A 20463-nucleotide genomic window follows, 5' to 3' on the forward strand; every position below is an offset into this window, starting at 1 on the left:
ATCCCTCCTTCGGAAAGAGTCGTTCTAATTTATCGGCTAATAGATTGCAGCTTCCCTTATAGGAATTTTAAAGGCAAGAAAAAGAATTGATAAGGCATCCAGTAAGGAATCTGCAGTCCTATTCATATATGAGCGCAAAAGGAAGTGATTGATAACGTGTGCTGATCGTCGAAATGGTGAAAAATTATCACGGATTAGTAACAGTTTAATCCGGAAGTTTTAACTCGATCCGGAATCTTAATAATTACGGTATTTGCAAGGAATTGAATATTTTGTCTACATATTATAATAGAGATAGCATTTGTACTCTTTATACTGAAGCTAGAATTAATAGAGTAGCTAACTTACGGTTAAGTAAAGTTCTAGACTTAAGCTCTCGTGTGGCCAAAAGGATGCTAGTATCGTATGATAAGTCGGGCGTTGGGTCCCAGGTCAACATATTTTGGTTTCGAAGGTTTCAGCACTGACACGCCCTTGAAAAAAGTTTGGTTTTTTTCGTTGGAGCCAATATAACTATTGGTTATTAACGATATCACCGAGCAATACGAATTAAGTATTCCGTAACATGTAATCTTGTGGAATCTCTCTCTTGGAATTATAGTGATAAAAACTAAGAACTAAAGGTACATGGGCTAAAAAGTCCCGGGATTTTTAATGAAAGCGTTTTTTGGGCAAAGTTATATTTATTCCTCAACATAATTGCCTTCAAGGGCGATACACTTGGTATAGCGATTTTCCAACATTTCGATACTCTTTCTGTAGTACGAAACATCCAAGCCTTCGAAATACGCCTCGGTTTCCGCGATGACTTCCTCATTCGATCTGAATCTCTTTCCCTGGAGCCACCGCTTGAGATTTGGGAACAGATAATAGTCGCTGGGGACCAAGTCTGGAGAATATGGTGGGTGAGCAACCAATTCGAATCGTAATTGGTCCAATTTGGCCATCGCTTTCAAGGACGTGTGTGACGGTGCGTTATCATGATGTACAGAACTTTTTTCTTCGCCATATGGAGCCGTTTTTTCTTTATTTCGTCGTTCAGTTTGTCCAATAACGCTGCATAATACTCTCCTGACTGTTCTTCCCTTCTGCAGGTAATCGATGAAGATTATGCCATGCGCATCCCAAAAAACGGAGGCCATAACCTTCCCGGCCGAGCGTTGGTCTTTTGGGCGCTTTGGTCGGCTTTCGTGGCTTTCCAGCCACTCTGCAGACTGCCTATTGGACTCAGGCGTATGGTAATGGACCCACGTTTCATCCATCGTCACAAAACGTCGAAAAAAGTCCGCTCGATTACGCTGCAACAACGCCAAACCGGCCGTTGAATCATCAACGCGCTGCTGTTTTTGGTCGACGGTCAGCAAACGCGGCACCCATCGCGCCGATAGCTTTTTCATCTCCAAAAGATCGTGCAAAATGTATCCCGCCCGTTCTTTTGAGATGCCCACGACCTCAGCTAACTCGCGCAACTTCACTTTACGATCACTCAAAACGATTCGATGCACTTGCTTTACGATTTCCGCATTCGTAGCCTCTTTTGGCCTTCCAGAACGAGGTGCGTCTTCGGTGCTTGTACGACCCATTTTAAATTCACTAAACCACCGATAAACTGTTGTTCTCGAAGGAGCAGATGTGGGATAACATTTCTGCAACCATTGCAATGATTGTTCAGAAGTTTTTCCCATCAAAAAACAATGTTTGATCAAGATGCGATATTCCTGTTTTTCCACGAAGTTTTTTTTTACGAAGGCGAAAGTAGCGTCATTCAAACGACTGTAGCTTGTAAATGAATGGACGAAATGTCATGAAACTTCATACATAAAATAGTGACAGATGAGCCTCTCGAAATGAGTCATGTTCATTTTCTAGTGGCGCCACATATTGAAAAATCCCGGGACTTTTCAGCCCATGTAGTATATCAGACTGAAACCAGTCGACCCCACGTTTGTTACAAAAGGACCACCAGAGTTTAATAGGTTTACTGTATTAAGTAAGCATTAAATTAGCAAGGGATGCTAAGGCCACTTCTATGGATTCCTCTGGGAAACTTTTTCGACGAAGTTGAGATACTAATAATCGCGAATATATATAATCCTCCCTTCATTACAAATAAGAAACTTTTATTGCGGAAAATATTACCTCAGCCAGGATTCGAACCTGGGACTTCTCGTCTTTCCGGGACGAGTGTCTTAACCAGCTCGATCACTGAGGCTTTGGAAATATTCCTCGCAATAACTGACATGTATAGTGAGAGAACGCGTAATCAGGCGGTCTATTCTAGTAAATAGAAACCGACCGAGTTAATGTAACAACTGTTACGAAATGATGTGATAGAAATTGAGGTTCCTCCGTTTTTTAAAGTTTCTTAAATGTATTTAAGCAGTTTATCCGGGGATCGGAAATCAGGTTGTGCGATGATTGGAAATAATCACAAGAAAAAAATGGATAATAATTTGTAGAAGAAATTTAGATTCCGGCCTCGCAAGATTTACAAAGATTATATAGGAGCTCACGCGGACTGGCTTTGAAATTGAAATTAATCCAATAAGTTAATACTGTCGTTTATTAAAAAGAAAGAAATAGTGATTATATATGAAATAACTTATATGAGGGGAATATAGTTCCTATTATGCGAATATAGTTCCTACTCGCGAAGGCGACTGTCGTGATGGACTCTACTCCGAGATTATTATATTTTTCTACTGACTGACTGACTACCTTTTGTAGTTCTTTTATATTCTGGCAAAGAGTATGGAGGTGTCTTCCCAGACCAATCAACACTCTTCAAGATTTGGTAGGGCCTATACTTACACTTGTTTTCTTAAGATAAAACAGCAAGGCTCCGCGTAAACCCTACTCTCGACACTACCAATCTAGATTTTATGTTAAAAATAAAATTTGAAACTTTTCAGGAGCATATAACCAACCTTCGTTGTTTAGAAGTCATATATTATAAAAACCAAGTACAATTTGTATACGTTTCGGTCAATATTTGACCATCTTCAGTACATTTCTAATAACATTATATTAAACCGAAATCACTCGATAGTAATCCTAATCTAACAACGCAAAACATTTTCGCAAAACATTTAAGCAGAAATATCGCATCTTTTTAGAAAAAGTGTGTGAAGATAATTTTTAATTATCACCCCACAGTTCGCAATAATATGGTGACATACAAAATATAAATATCGCATTTCTTTGAAAACAGCATGTAAAGATAATTTTAGCATTTATATAACAGTTCGCAACGTTTTATATGGTGCAGTACAAATCTTCCATTAATCATCAAATCAATTTCCGTATTGGTATGTCTACTATTACTTTAATGTCAAGCTTTTCAATTTTTCTTCTTGATCCGACTCCGACTTTTTTCATATATAAGTACAAGACCAATTTTAGACTTTTTTAAGTTTTTTTGGACTCTCTACACGTATTCAACACATGTACGTGATCAGACCCACAGGAGACACGCAAGTGGTCAGTTCTATGTGTGAGATTAAATATGACAATTAGGACCTGATTAATTTTCAGAATTAAAATAATTTTGTGTTAGAAATATTATTGATTGTGTTATTTACTATGTTAATAATAAATTGTTTGTTTTGATGAATAAATAATTACAACCGAAAGAAAAAAGAATAAAACGAAGAAGGGAAGCAAAGAAATTAACTAATAATTTTCAAAAACTTACACGTATCTCACTGTACACATCTCACTGTTATTACACTCACATGTTATTAATTATAACGTGCTTTTCTTTGTATGTCGAAAGTCCGAAATTCGGTCTATTTATACTCTTCACCTAGAGAGAGGACGAGAGGGGAGAAGGGGGTTATTTTTACAAGAGAATTGAGTAAGAAGGGATAGAGATATTATTTGAGGAGAGGGAGGTATACGTCAGGGAACCGATCGGTATCACTTTGCTTATTTAAGGTATCTGTATGCATTTTTATGTAGATCATCTCGGAAATGCTCCTTTTAAAAAAAGACTGTTCTAAATCTAAAATTTCAGTGTTATTCCAATCCATAACATGTCCATCACTTATTTGATGATTTGAAATAACAGATAGAGATTCAACCGGTTTTTTTATATCATTAATATGTTCTTTTAAGCGTGTTTTTAGTTTTCGTTTCGTTTGGCCCACATATGTATTATTACATTCTTTACAGTCTATTTTGTATACTACGCCTGATTGATCATCTTTACTTATTTTGTCTTTGCCTAGAGTGATAAATTTACTAAGACTGTTTAATGGTTTGTACACCGGTTGGAGGTTGTATTTTTTCAAAATTCCTTTGAATTTATTTGAACTCTTTTTTAAAAAAGGTATAATAAAATAATTTGTCTTTTTTGTTAATTCATCATCAAAGTTCTGATCCATGTTATTAATTATTTCGAAATTATATTTGTTGGAAAGTATAATAATTCTATCTTGGATGACCTTAAATAGCATTTGTAAGGGATAACCGTTGTCTAGGAGGGAGCTAATTAAGGATTCTATGTTTTTTTGTTGGAATTTGGGATGTGAAAGAAATAAGACCTTGTCCACCAAATTCGTCACCATACCTCTCTTTTGTGAAAACGGGTGGTTTGAAAAGAAATTGAGGTATCTACCTGAATTAGTTGGTTTTTTATACAGATCACAAATGATGTATCCATCCTCGTATATTAATTTTAAGTCTAAAAAATTGATACTACACTCATCACCATGATCGACCGTAAATTTAATGCGTTCATGATATGCATTAAACGAATCTAAAATATCGTTAATTTTGTTTTTTGAAGCTGCTAGTACAATGTCATCTACATATCTATAATAAACCGGTATGTGTGTAATTACATTTTGAAAAACATTATTTTCTAAGTCATGAATCACTAAGTCAGCCAAGACAGGTGATAACGGAGATCCCATGGGCAACCCAAAAATCTGCTCATAATACTTATCATTAAACTTAAAAAAAGTGGATTTTAAAATAATTGTGATTGCGTTCTTAAATTCCGGAAGAGGCAAAGACGTGTTGTTCTCTATCCCTTTCCACCTACTTATCACACTTTCCACGGCCAGCTCAAGGGGAATGTTCGAATACATGGATGAAATATCAAAGGAAACAATTTTGTAATCTTCTGGTATCGGTAATCCATTAATTTTTCCGACCAATTCTAAACTATTTTTTATGTGTCCAAATTTGCCTTTTAAATTTAAGCTTTTATTAATAATATCCTTTAAAAAAATTGCTAGATTGTGAAGGGGGCTATTTATACAACTCACAATTATTCGTAGTGGACAATCTGGTTTATGAATTTTTGGTAGCCCATAAGATCTTGGCAAAATTCCATCCGAAACATACAATTTCCTATAGACATCCTGATTTATCAATCCTTTTGATTTCCACCTCATTAATAAAGAACGCGTTAAAGAAGTCATTTTATTAATCGGATCCTTTTTTATTTCTCGATAAGTATTACTATCGGATAGAATGGCATTCATTTTCGATACATATTCTTCATAAGATATAATAACAGTGGAATTACCCTTGTCCGCCTTCGTCACCAACAAACATTTATTATTCTTCAAAAACATCTTAAGTTCTCTTATCCCTTGTTTAATAATATTGTCGAACTTGTTATTGGAAATATTATAGTCTATACGATTTAGAACCGTTATTGTGTCCTTCCTAATTAAATTCTTTGTTTTTTCGTCAAGTTTTTTAATGTTATATTCAATGTGTTTTATAAATTCAACAGTCATTTTTTTATTATTGGCAACAAGGTCCGGTAAATTAAAACGTGGTCCTAGCTGTAAGATGTATTTAGCGTGATTCGGAATGTCGATGTCAGTGAGATTTATGAGCCAATCATCGTTGACATTGTCAATTTTGTAATTCGAACACTGGGTAAACTTATCCGGAGGAACTTTTATGTGATGTACTTTAGCCGAGTCAGATATGCTACCACTATCACTATTATCCGAAACTAGATCTGAGGATGACCTTACTATTCCTTTTCCCATCGATCCGTCACCTCTATTCTCAACAGAACCAACTTTTTTAGAGGAACTTCTAATAACCTTGTCTGTGGAAACTTTTTTGCTACTTTTTTTAATAGATAAATCCCTAAAGTTGAAGGTCTAAAAACCGCACCTTCAATATTTGGTTCTGACATGGTGAGAGTGTACTCAATATTTTTTATATGTTTGCAATTATTATATGTAGTAATACAACTCAACCTCTCTATCTTTTTCATAATTCTAACATTTTCAAAATACCAATCTCTAGAAAATCTTTTCTCTTGATAGCAAAGAGAAAAGTTGTCCACTACGAATAATTGTGAGTTGTATAAATAGCCCCCTTCACAATCTAGCAATTTTTTTTTAAAGGATATTATTAATAAAAGCTTAAATTTAAAAGGCAAATTTGGACACATAAAAAATAGTTTAGAATTGGTCAGAAAAATTAATGGATTACCGATACCAGAAGATTACAAAATTGTTTCCTTTGATATTTCATCCATGTATTCGAACATTCCCCTTGAGCTGGCCGTGGAAAGTGTGATAAGTAGGTGGAAAGGGATAGAGAACAACACGTCTTTGCCTCTTCCGGAATTTAAGAACGCAATCACAATTATTTTAAAATCCACTTTTTTTAAGTTTAATGATAAGTATTATGAGCAGATTTTTGGGTTGCCCATGGGATCTCCGTTATCACCTGTCTTGGCTGACTTAGTGATTCATGACTTAGAAAATAATGTTTTTCAAAATGTAATTACACACATACCGGTTTATTATAGATATGTAGATGACATTGTACTAGCAGCTTCAAAAAACAAAATTAACGATATTTTAGATTCGTTTAATGCATATCATGAACGCATTAAATTTACGGTCGATCATGGTGATGAGTGTAGTATCAATTTTTTAGACTTAAAATTAATATACGAGGATGGATACATCATTTGTGATCTGTATAAAAAACCAACTAATTCAGGTAGATACCTCAATTTCTTTTCAAACCACCCGTTTTCACAAAAGAGAGGTATGGTGACGAATTTGGTGGACAAGGTCTTATTTCTTTCACATCCCAAATTCCAACAAAAAAACATAGAATCCTTAATTAGCTCCCTCCTAGACAACGGTTATCCCTTACAAATGCTATTTAAGGTCATCCAAGATAGAATTATTATACTTTCCAACAAATATAATTTCGAAATAATTAATAACATGGATCAGAACTTTGATGATGAATTAACAAAAAAGACAAATTATTTTATTATACCTTTTTTAAAAAAGAGTTCAAATAAATTCAAAGGAATTTTGAAAAAATACAACCTCCAACCGGTGTACAAACCATTAAACAGTCTTAGTAAATTTATCACTCTAGGCAAAGACAAAATAAGTAAAGATGATCAATCAGGCGTAGTATACAAAATAGACTGTAAAGAATGTAATAATACATATGTGGGCCAAACGAAACGAAAACTAAAAACACGCTTAAAAGAACATATTAATGATATAAAAAAACCGGTTGAATCTCTATCTGTTATTTCAAATCATCAAATAAGTGATGGACATGTTATGGATTGGAATAACACTGAAATTTTAGATTTAGAACAGTCTTTTTTTAAAAGGAGCATTTCCGAGATGATCTACATAAAAATGCATACAGATACCTTAAATAAGCAAAGTGATACCGATCGGTTCCCTGACGTATACCTCCCTCTCCTCAAATAATATCTCTATCCCTTCTTACTCAATTCTCTTGTAAAAATAACCCCCTTCTCCCCTCTCGTCCTCTCTCTAGGTGAAGAGTATAAATAGACCGAATTTCGGACTTTCGACATACAAAGAAAAGCACGTTATAATTAATAACATGTGAGTGTAATAACAGTGAGATGTGTACAGTGAGATACGTGTAAGTTTTTGAAAATTATTAGTTAATTTCTTTGCTTCCCTTCTTCGTTTTATTCTTTTTTCTTTCGGTTGTAATTATTTATTCATCAAAACAAACAATTTATTATTAACATAGTAAATAACACAATCAATAATATTTCTAACACAAAATTATTTTAATTCTGAAAATTAATCAGGTCCTAATTGTCATATTTAATCTCACACATAGAACTGACCACTTGCGTGTCTCCTGTGGGTCTGATCACGTACATGTGTTGAATACGTGTAGAGAGTCCAAAAAAACTTAAAAAAGTCTAAAATTGGTCTTGTACTTATATATGAAAAAAGTCGGAGTCGGATCAAGAAGAAAAATTGAAAAGCTTGACATTAAAGTAATAGTAGACATACCAATACGGAAATTGATTTGATGATTAATGGAAGATTTGTACTGCACCATATAAAACGTTGCGAACTGTTATATAAATGCTAAAATTATCTTTACATGCTGTTTTCAAAGAAATGCGATATTTATATTTTGTATGTCACCATATTATTGCGAACTGTGGGGTGATAATTAAAAATTATCTTCACACACTTTTTCTAAAAAGATGCGATATTTCTGCTTAAATGTTTTGCGAAAATGTTTTGCGTTGTTAGATTAGGATTACTATCGAGTGATTTCGGTTTAATATAATGTTATTAGAAATGTACTGAAGATGGTCAAATATTGACCGAAACGTATACAAATTGTACTTGGTTTTTATAATATATGACTTCTAAACAACGAAGGTTGGTTATATGCTCCTGAAAAGTTTCAAATTTCTTAATTGTAGCCACTAAAATATTGAAATTTTAAAAATAAAAATTTGATTTTTTTAATTAACACCCTTATGCGAGGTAAAGTAATGATATATTCTAAATTTTAAATTGGTTTTAATTTTATAGAGAAAAAGAAAAAAAAAGGAAAAAAGAAAGAATAAAGATATTTATCCTCGCATTCGGGAATGTATTTTAACATAAACGGTCTCATTTCCAATCATATTATACTATTTTACTTACTTAATATATAATGCTACTTAATATATAATACTACTTAATATATAATACTACTTAATTATTAGGCATATATGCTATTGTTAGTTATTATTTTAGAAAAAGGGCCTCCAAAAGAAAAGGAAAGATTGTAGAATAGATATTCTTTATCTATGTGACGCGTAAGGGTATACAAATATGAACTATCTGTTGGTTTGAATGTTTAAATAAAGGAATTAAATGTGCCCTGCTATAAAAGGGAAAAGAATTTTACAATATATAAAAGATATGATAAAGTTTCGAAATAAAGATAAAATAGGGACAAAATATCAAAAAAACTAAGACAAAACATTAAACTAGAGATAAGATAAAGATAAAGTATAAATCGTATATTTATAATAAGGAAAGAGAGAATTTTATCGGGATGTAACACAAAATATTAGGTTGAGTAAAAAGTCATCGCGTATTTTTTAGCTCAAAGTTGTATATACAATAATATCTTCATCAATAATGAATGAAATTCAAATTTTAAAAAAGGGTTTTAAAGCTTGAAATCTCTACTTTTAAAAGCTTATCACATTTTTTAAGTTTATATGAGTTTGATAATTTTTACATACCAAAAACTACAAGCTGAAAAAGACGAAAAATTTTCTTCTCACTTTGTGGATTTGTAACGTGTCCAAAACGAATTTGAGAAAATTTTCGATTACCTATCGTGAAAGCTTGATACTTTCCCTACAAAATCGTTTTTTTTTAATATTCCTACGACTTTTGATTACTGAGTTATCGCGGATTAAATAAAAGAATTATTTTGACTTTAATTGCTCATAACTCCATTAAAAATTGTCGTATCGTATAATTTAAAAAAGAGATTTTTAAAGCTGAAACTTTACTCTATCAAGATATATTTATATTGTTGGTAAGAAAGTAATTGCGGTTTTTACTGATAGATGTCTTTTAAAAAAACGCGATGACTTTTTACTTAACCTAATAATACTACTATATTATGTTGTTACAAAGATAAAATGATACGTGGGAGCATTCGAGTATTTCCGAATGTAGCCCAACTCTAATATTTAACCCAGCGTGAGCTAGGTCGAGTATATCACACCCGACACATTAATCTTTTTAATGTTTAAAATTGTTACTAATTTGATTAAAATTTTAATGAACATAATTTTCTTATAATTCTGAATATTTTATTTGTAGTTTTTATTTAATGGGAGATCCGTTGTGTCTTATGAAATACTTTTAGATTTAGGTACAATACTTTTAAGTACACTGCAATGCATTAATTTGCTGGGTCATAATAGAGGCATAATAAAGACTTATCGATGTTGTATCAATAAATAACGCTTAACGCGCGCGCGCTTGAAATAAGAAGAGACATTGACAATAATATTTATAATAATAAATACTGTGTTGAAACTTAATTATTACATGTCTTTTTGTTGCATATAAAATTATATATTGCAGCAAAAATGCATGAATTATATCTCCGTTATATTGACACTACTCTTTATATTGTATCTGTATATGACGTATATAATGTTTTATATATTATATATTAGATGTTATATATTGCGCAATGAATATACATATAGAAGATAACGGAGATAAGCATATATAAAAAATGTCAAAAAAATAGATCTCTTATTAAAATTAAAAATTATGATTTTTTTTCGAAATTATTCTTTTCGTCGATAAAATTATGCTTACCTGAGTGTCTCTCTCTCTCTCTCTCTCTCTCTCTCTCTCTCTCTCTCTCTCTCTCTCTCTCTCTCTCTCTCTCTCTCTCTCTCTCTCTCTCTCTGTCGAATAATTTAATGATTTTAAAATTAAAGATTAAAGAATTGTTTAAATAATACTAAAATCAAATTTAATAATTGTTAATTATGTTTTCTGCTTTATAGCACTAAAAATGTAATTATTAAAATTTATATATTAAATATTATTAGTCATAAGATCTGTTTCAACCGAAAATAGGGTTCTTTCAGTTTTATTTAATTCCCCATATTAATTATATCTGATGAATAGGATATGGGAAAAGAGTGCAGTGGGTTTAGCAAAGAGAAAACAGAGTATGTTGATACAGAATATAATTTTATGTGAAAAAGACTTGTATAAAACATGCGGTAGAGAGATAAAAAAACGAAGTAGCAGGAGCACAACGCAACCAAAAAAAAGTTTCGACTGTCAATAATCGATATATATGCTTTAAGGTCGAATTTATTTCCAACACTCCCATTTAAATTCAACTCCTACAAATACTATCAATCTTTAAATTTAAGACCTAACTTGATTGCACAATAGTAATGCTTATTTTTCGCGACGGGCTCGTTAGAAAATCAGCGACCATATGTTCAGTTTTAGTGTAATTCAAAACTACATTACCCTTAAATACTTGTTCACGAACAAAATAGTCGGATGTCTATGTGTTTATAGTACTTCTAGCGCGATAAAAGTCATTGATTAATAAATCAATTGCACTCTTGTTGTCGCTATAAATCTTTTCTTCGCTGTATGTATTAGGATTCAATTCTTCATGAAGACTTCTGAATCATAACGCCTCCTACATTACTGCGCTCAATGACATATACTCGATTTCACTTGTCGAAAGAGTTGTGTGAGTTGTCTTTTGGTATTCTATGATTCCAAACGCCTGGAAGACATAACCAATAACTGATCATCTGGGTCATTTCCTCAATCAGAATCGCAATATTCATTGATTTCATAATTCTTTGAAAGATTAGCTTTGCTCCTCTGATTTCTTGCAAATAACGGAAGATTCTCTTTACTGCGCTCCAGTGAGACTGTCCCGGATTATTGTTGTATCGATTGCAAGTGTAAACCGCATAATTTATGTCCGGACGTGAAATTTGAGCTACATATAAAAGACTTTCGATGGCTTCTTAGTAGGGAATTCGATCCATATCTGTCTTTTCTTTCATAGATTCAATCTTTGACAATTTGACGTTGAGATCCATGGATGTACTGCTTGATTTGCAATCAGACATATTGAATTTTTTATTGATGTATTCTTCTTGATCCACTATAATCTGTCCTTTATCTTGCCTTTGCTTAATACGCGTGCCAAGCATTTGTCGCGTTTCTGTCTCAGATCCTTCATCTTGTACCTGATCAATTCTTTTTTAATTTGATCTCTTCTCTGAACATTGTTCCAAAAAATAAGAATATCGTCAACGTAGATTGCCACTACGTTAATATTTGTAGCAGATATATTGTAGTAAATACACGGATCTACTTTTAACCTTTTTAATCCAATGTCCTTGAGGCTTTTATTTATTAGGTCAATCGGAAAATTCCGTCCGTTTTTTTGCAAAAAGTATGATTTTATTTAACAAATGAAAAAGTATCTCAATCAAAATATTGTTCATCGCTAGCGATGACTTTTTCCCATCTTTCGGGCAGTAAGCAAATTCTGCGGCGAAAAAATGACTCATCTTTGGAGGCTATCCATTCAAAGACCCATTTTTTGACGTCTTCACAAGAATTGAAATGTTCCTCTGCAAGTGCGTGTGCCATCGATAGAAACAAGTGATAATCGGAAGAGGTACTGGTGAATAAGCCGCATGGGGTAGCACTTCCCAGTAAAGTGCTTTTAATGTTTCCTTGACAAGTTTTGTGATGTGAGGCCAAGCGTTGTCATGAAAATCACTTTATGCTGTCTCATTTCATATTCTAGTCGTTTTCCGTGTAATGCTCGGCTCAAACTGATAATTTGTTCTCGGTAGAGATCCCCTGTGATTGTTTGACCAGATTTCGTTTGACAGTTCGTGGTACACTACACCCTTCTGATCCCACCAAATACAAAGCATTGCTTTCTTTCCACGGATATTCCGCTTTGGTGTCGATGTCGATGGTTGGCCTGGATCGCAAACGGTTTTTCGACATTTGGAGTTATTGAAATAGATACACTTTTCATCGCTAGTCACAATTCGGTGCAAAAACCTCTTTCTTTGTTGCCTAGCAAGCAGAATTTCGCAGATAGTTTTTTGCCTTTCAATGTTTCTTGGCTTCAGTTCATTTGAGACCCATTTTCTTTCCTTATAGGCCTTTCCCAAGGCTTTCAAACGATCGGAAATAATATTATAAATTACGCGCAATTTAATGCTTCTGCAAGTTGTTTTTGCGTTTGACATAGGTCTTCATCCACCGCCTGCAATTTTCCAGCAATGCCTTCAAATGCTCTTGACCTCCAGAACGCTCTTTGTCCTCCACATCAAAATCACCACTTTAAAAGCGTTGAAACCATTTTCTGCATGCTTTATCGGAAGGAGCACTATCATTATAAATTTCTACAAGTATTCGATGAGCTTCAGTTTTCTACAATTTCTACAAGTATTCGATGAGCTGCAGTTTTCTTTCATTTGAAGCAAAAGATTAACACTTCGCGCAAATGACGCTTATTTGGCTCAAATGTCGACATTTTTGATGCAGTAAAAAGCAAGTTATTGATACAAACGTTATTAATATATACTTTTATATACTGAATTTTATTGACAGATGATAAAACTAAAAAATTAAGTTTGATTTAGACATTAGAGTTATCGAAAGTTCTAGCTAGAACTACTCGCCGCTAGATGGACGGAACTTTCCATTTTTGGATTGATTTAATAACTTCTCATTCCAAAGCGACTGGCTTGTTTTAATCCGTACAAGGATTTTCTTAGACGACAAACCCGTTGATTCTGTTGGAATCCTTGATTGCAACATATAAATCTCGTGCTTCAGTTTTCCTCGTGAAAATGCTATGACAGCATCCATCTGATCTATACGTAAATTCAAATTAGCTGCCATTGCCAGAAGATATCTGATCGAATCATAACGAAAGTTTGTCTCATCAAAATCAATATCCTTTTTCTGGGCACATCCTTTAACTACGAGACGTGCTTTGTAAATTTCGCTTGTACTGTCTCTCTTTTTCTTAAAAACCCATTTATAATTTAATGGTTTTCTGTCCGAGGGTAAATTCGTCAAATCCCACGATTCTCCAATAAAGCATCGTATTCACGTTGCATTGTTTTCTTCCAGAATTTCGCATCTGCTCTGATGAAAGCCTGTTCCACTGTTTCAGGATCATCCAATTTTTCGAGATCATCTAATTTTGCAAGATAAACAAAATCTTTATGACGATTAAGTTTTGGTATTCTCTGTGACTGACGAGGTGTTGGTACAGGTACATTAGCTTCATCTTCCAGACGTAGATCGTCACTATCGCTGCTCTCTTTAAAATGAAAATATTCTTGCGCACTATCAAAATTTGCTGTATATCATTTGAAACCTCTTCTTCTTCAGAGCAATCATCTTGATTTTGGTTGTTTTCCGAAACTCCCACTGAACCAAGGTCGATCAAGAATTGACTGAAGTTTTTTTGTTGTTTTGTCTTCTGTGAGTTTCTGCTTTGGTCTTCCATAAATATGACATCTCAACTGATTATTATGTCTCTAGTTATCTTATTAAATGGTCTATATCTTTTGATGACGTTGCAATAGCCAATTATGATATATTCTATTGATTTAGTTTTTGATATTTTTGCTTCGGAACGTGTACCATTGCCTTTGAATCAAAAATTCGCAGACATTCTAAGTTCGGCATCCAAATTTCTTTTGGCGTCTGATCCTTTAAACCTGGCGAGCGACTGATGATATATGCAGCTGTATTAATTGCCTCGGCCTATAGAGCACAATCTAATTTTGCATCAAACAACATGCAACGTGCCTTTTCAACCAAGGTACGATTCAGTCTCTCTGTGAGGCCATTTTACTCTATAAGGTGTTGATTTCTAATGGATTATACCTGCTTCATTTAAAAAAGTTTCAAAAGCTCCGTTCACGTATTCGGTGCCGTCAGTCCTGAATGCTTAGTTTTTTTTATGTTGATTTTACGAGATTCTTAAATGATTTGAAATGACTTAAAACTTCATCTTTATTTTTAAGTATATAGACGTAAACTTTCCGCAAAAAATCGTCAATAAAAGTTAGGAAGTATTTAGCACCTCCGACGGAATTTACTTGTAACGGCTCACATAAATCTGAGTGAATCAATTCTAGAACTTCTTTGCAACTTTCTTGGCTCTATTTCCAAATTGTTTAAAGGGCAGTCTCGACTGCTCTTGATGCAGACTTCATAGCGTCTAAAGTCCACTTTACTTAGATCTATTCCAGAAACTATGCCTTTAACTAGCCTTTAAAGATTTCCTTCGCCGATGTGACCGAGTCTGTGATGCCATAAATTGCTGTCATTTCCTGATTTGACTAACGCAACATGCTTGCTTCCAAGACGATTCAGTTTGTATATATTTACAACGACGGCTGCAGTAGTGACCACTTGGTTATGACTATTGAATATTTTACATTCGTCTGAGTCAAAGACCACTTTGTTTCTCCTCGTTTTGTCATTCCGCTCACTGACAAAAGATTCGTAAATCTGGAACGTACAAAACATCCTTAACTTTAACAATAGCAACTGATTCATTTATTGAGATATTTAAATGCACATCGCCTTGACTTTCAACTGGAATTCGTGTTTTTCTGTTATTATGACGTATTCATCCTTTGGTTTATTGACATCCATCATCCAATCACGACATTTAATCATATGTGCTCCGGAATCAATGTACCATTCATTTGTGTCCGCTTCACCAAGTAGCAACGTATTGCACAACAGAGTGGATTGTTTGGATGAATCACTTTCTTCCTTTACAGACAACTTCTTCTTGTCGATATTTTCTTTATTATTTTTCTTACTGCAATTTTTAGCAAAATGTCCATGTTTGTTACATTTAAAGCATCTGGGATCCTTCCGCTGTTGTGATGTATACTTTGGCGAAGATTTACTACATGTAAGCGCTGACTTTGTTTTGTTCGAAATATTTTTTACATCCTGCAATTTTAATTAAATCCGCGGTAATCGGCATACCTGAATTCTCGAGTCCTAAAATCATGGGATATTATAGCTTCCCAAAAGTCCTGCTAACATCAACGCACCGATCCATTCATCGTTGATTTCCATACCAACTCCTTTGAGTTTGTGTGCGGTGCCAATTATACGATTAATATAATCTTCAACTGATTGCCTGTCCTTTAGTTTTGTAATGATGAGCACATACGAAGCAGCTCTACTCTTCTATTGAATCCTAAGTCTTGAAACGCCTTTTCCAAATTTCTCCGTGCTTCTTGTGCAGTTGTAGTAGATTGATTGGATCTACCAACAGAGCGATCTTAGATCTTGCTTGAGTTTTTTATGCAATCATTATCTCCTGTGACACATATCCAGAGACCTTCAAGTTCACGATAACACTAAACTGCGAATTTCCAAGAATCGTAGTTTTCACGTCCCTTTAATTTATCTATGGATGCCAATACGCTCAAGGCCATTGTACTCTTCGTTCCTTTTCTCCAATATATCTTTAGCAAACTTAATCTCTTCGTCGCGGTTCTTGGCAAAACACAGAATTATGCCCTTTAGAACGTCGCTGGGCCCATAACCTGATGTGAACAGGATATGGGAAAAGAGCGCAGTGGGTTTAGCAAAGAGAGAACAGAGTATGCTAATACAGAAATAATTTTATGTAAAAAAGACCTCTTGTACAAAACATGTGGTAGAGAGACAAAAAGACGAAGTAGTGCAACGCAACCAAAAAAAAAGTTTCGACTGTTGATAATCGATATATATGCTTTAGAGTCGAATTTACTATTTCCGACAATATCTTATATACATCGCAAAAGAAATATAAATATATATATAAACTATGTGTGTTTTTATACATGTTTTGTATTTTGTTAGCATTATTTAAAAAATTATTACTAATATATAGTGTGCAGAAATAATTAAATTTTATAATTCGATTCGTTATTCCATCAGCAATCTTTCGACAAAATCGGAGAACACGATCGAGCTTTTATACTGCGCTTTTTGAATTTGTGACGACCGTGACACAATTCTCTCGCCACGTCTCTTACTAGCATGGAAAAGAAACGTCGTTATATGTCAGAAAACAAAATGCAATCGCTAATACATTTATTTGTTTTAACTTCTCTTCTTCTTCGTGTCCTGATCGTGCAACTATGGCAGGCAATTTTGATATCGTTTATCATGGCGGCATTATTGGGATGTGGGAATGTCGAATAGATATGCGAGATATTGCATGTCGTATTTCATGTAGTGAAACAAATGTGCATAAATGGATTAAGCGATGGCAAGAGGATAGAACGATAGGATTAAAGGATAAATGGGAACACAATTGTAGATTGCGATTGACGAATATTGAAAAAAATGCAGCCTTAATCGCTCGTGTAGATTCTAATCCTTTTCTTTTAGTATCGCATTCTGTAAATCAATTGAATTTACAGATATCTAATTGGATAGCGCAAAGACGTTTATACAAAGCGAACTGTTATCGTGCTGCACATAAAATTCCTTTAACGAGACAGCATTGTGATAATCGCTTTTGCGTTGCATCAATTAAATGCTGCTTCACCTGAAGATTGGAACAGAACTTTGGACTAATGAGAAAGTATTTTGTTCAACGGATGATCGACGTATACAAGTGTGGAGACCCGAAAACTATCGACTTGATACAAAATACATGATTCCTGGGCGAAGTGGGCGTATCACTTGTGCTAACACATGGGCTGAAAAGTCCCGACCCTAACAAAGAAAACACGGTTTTTTTCGTTGAAAGTTAGTTTTATTCATCGACGTAATTTCCATCAAGAACAATGCAATCATTCCAGCGCCGCTCTAACATTTCAATACCACTTTTGTAGAACGATTTATCTTTTGCCTCAAAATAGGCCTCAGTTTCAGCGATAACCTCTTCATTCGAGCGAAATTTCTTACCGGCGAGCATTTTCTTTAGGTCTGCGAACAGCCAGTAGTCGCTGGCGAATACGGTGGATGTGGGAGCAATTCGAAGTTCAATTCATGTAATTTTGCCATTGTTTTGATTGACTTGTGACACGGTGCGTTGTCTTGATGAAACAAAATTTTGCGTCACTCTTAGCACAATAACTCACAAAGTAATGAATAGAATATCATGAAATTTTAACAGCTGTCTTTTGAAGATTAGCACACACTGAAAAAGAGGTGAATGTAATAAAACTAGCGCTATCTCTGTGTTAGGCTCGGGACTTTTCAGCCCATGTGTTATATAGGGCTGGATAAGTGCACATTGTCCAAGAGAATTAATCGAAGTGTCGTCGCATATGGATGCTTTAGAATACCTGAATATTCTGGAGACCGTGTTGCTTCCAGCAGAGGCATACAGAATATACACCGAAGAAGATATCCTAACATTTCGATTAGTTCAAGACAATAATGCAGTCCATATTGCACGCATAGTAAAAGAATGGTTCGCTCAACATCCAGAAATTGAAGTTCTCGATTGGCCAGCCAAATCAATCTCAATTTGATAAAAAATGTTTGGTAAATTCATGGAATACTAGGCATGAGAGAACTAAAGCACATCTGGATGCGCATGCGATGGACAAGTGGGAAAATTTAAGGCATAAGCCTGAATATTTTGCACATTTAAGCGATTCAATAGAACGAAGATTGCAGCAAGTAGTTGCACAAAAAGGCTATTGGCCCTATACTGAATTAATTTCAGTACTATTAAACGGTTCTTTTCAGGACCACAAATTATTTAACGGAGGAATACTCAAGCAAGTATAATTTTATTATCAACGAACAACTTCAAAAAAAGATCATAACTTTAATTTTAATAAATGATCTGTTGCATTATCTTCACACTTCCTTATATATTATATATATATTTGGTGGAATATATCATTTTATATGGAACAAAAAAATACGTAATAAATTTCAACACAGTATTTTAAATATTATTGTCAATGTCTCTTCTTATTTCAAACGCGTACATTGAGCGTTATCAACACAACATCGATAAGTTGAACCTCTACTATAGCCCAGCGAATTAATGCACTGCAGTATACTTTATCATCTAGCTCACGCCGGGTTAATAATTCGCTTCATGAAGCATACCATCACGTTTTCTAGCAGATTCTTTCATTTTGAATGAAAACGTGTCGAATAAATATATTTTTATCAAGCTTTGTAGTGAGGCCCGTATTCTAAATAATTATCACAATAAATAAATAAATAAATAAATACAAATTTTTATCAATAAAAAATTTGTTGCGTGCGATTTTATCTCATTTAACTCTGATTATTTTTATTTCCTATTTTATTTATACGGATTTTTCTTTAGTTTGCTTAATAGATTATACTAATTTAATTATTATATTATTAAATTATTATTATTATTTATTATTATTTAATTATTGTATTATTTGCGATAATTTCATGAAATTTCCAGATGACTGCTATACATACTTTGGCGTATGTAAAATAATCATAGACGAAAAGAGCATTTCAACTCATGGGTATTGTTCCGTATCGGGAGTGTACGGTAAGGAGGGGGCCAGGTAATTAACGGGCAAAGTGTTTTGGTTTTCTTTCCATTTTATTTTCAACACCACACACTGAGAAATCGTTCTCACTTTCGTTATTGACTCCGAACCTCCAACACGAAATCGTTGACAACGTGAGAGTCGCGTCGTCGTGGCCACCCAAAGTCGGTATCCCAGCACAACCACAAAGGTACAAGCGAGCGATGCCGCGATTAAGCAGCGGAAAAAAGCCCACGACAGCACGAGCAATCGTGATGAACGGTCGGCTAGACAAAACGAGAGAGCGAGCTGTAGCGCGCAACGCCAGACCCCCCCCCATCACGCACGTACCCAAAAGCGTCCACAGAGGGAGCTCGGAGCTTGATTAATGCGAGACATTGAGCTACCGATATTATACAGGTATATGGAGGCATATAACCGATTATTCGTTGATAATTTTTTAATAATAATTTTTTGTAATCCATGTTTACGTTGTCTTTCAAATAAAGAATCAACCCAAAATCTTTTTTTTTAATATTTTCTTTTTAAATTTGTACATTCATTAATGCATACAGATGCTATTCGTCTATTTTGTCGTAGATTTATTTTATTTTTGTTCACAATCGCATCAACTTGACGGATCCAATCGTAATACTGTTTTTAATATGACGTTTTGGATTTTACAACAGTTTACACAACACAATTAATATAATTACCAAAAATTTATGGCTAACCCATTTATATGAGCGACATTCAAAGTTAGCATATGAAATCACGTGACTCATTTGTCGCTGAATATGAGCGACGAGTAACATATGAACACATACCTTAAGCTGAAATTGAACCAGAAATTGACCAAGTATAGTTGAATGCGAGGAGAATAAGTGATTTGTCCGTTCCTTATCCAGGATACCTTGGATCTACAATAGATTTTTAAGCCTTAAGCTATAAGAAATAGACAAATAATAATCAATTATTCTTTTCGCATTCGATTGTAGTTGGTCAATATCTTACGGCTTAAAGCTTAAAACACCTATTGTAAATCCAGATTAATAAAAGGGAAAAGAAGCAAATGGCACGAGATGCGCCGTTCCTATTAGGCCTGT

General features: G+C 34.1%; 1 protein-coding gene and 1 non-coding gene across 2 annotated transcripts; both read right to left on the bottom strand.

Annotated features, from left to right (window-relative positions):
- Positions 1-683: 683 nt before the first annotated feature.
- LOC108745868 (histone-lysine N-methyltransferase SETMAR-like) lies at positions 684-6166 on the bottom strand. Its single transcript, XM_018482264.1, has 3 exons — positions 6000-6166; positions 1316-1779; positions 684-949 (listed from the first exon to the last, which is right to left on the bottom strand). The coding sequence occupies exons 1-3, from the start codon at positions 6164-6166 to the stop codon at positions 684-686; spliced, it is 897 nt and encodes a 298-aa protein (XP_018337766.1).
- On the bottom strand, positions 2137-2212 carry Trnap-cgg. The gene has a single exon. It is a non-coding gene; the product is annotated as a tRNA-Pro (tRNA).
- Positions 6167-20463: the final 14297 nt, after the last annotated feature.

This window comes from Trachymyrmex septentrionalis, unplaced genomic scaffold, assembly GCF_001594115.1.
Source record: "Trachymyrmex septentrionalis isolate Tsep2-gDNA-1 unplaced genomic scaffold, Tsep1.0 scaffold153, whole genome shotgun sequence".
In the NCBI taxonomy this organism is placed as follows: Eukaryota; Metazoa; Arthropoda; class Insecta; order Hymenoptera; family Formicidae; genus Trachymyrmex; species Trachymyrmex septentrionalis.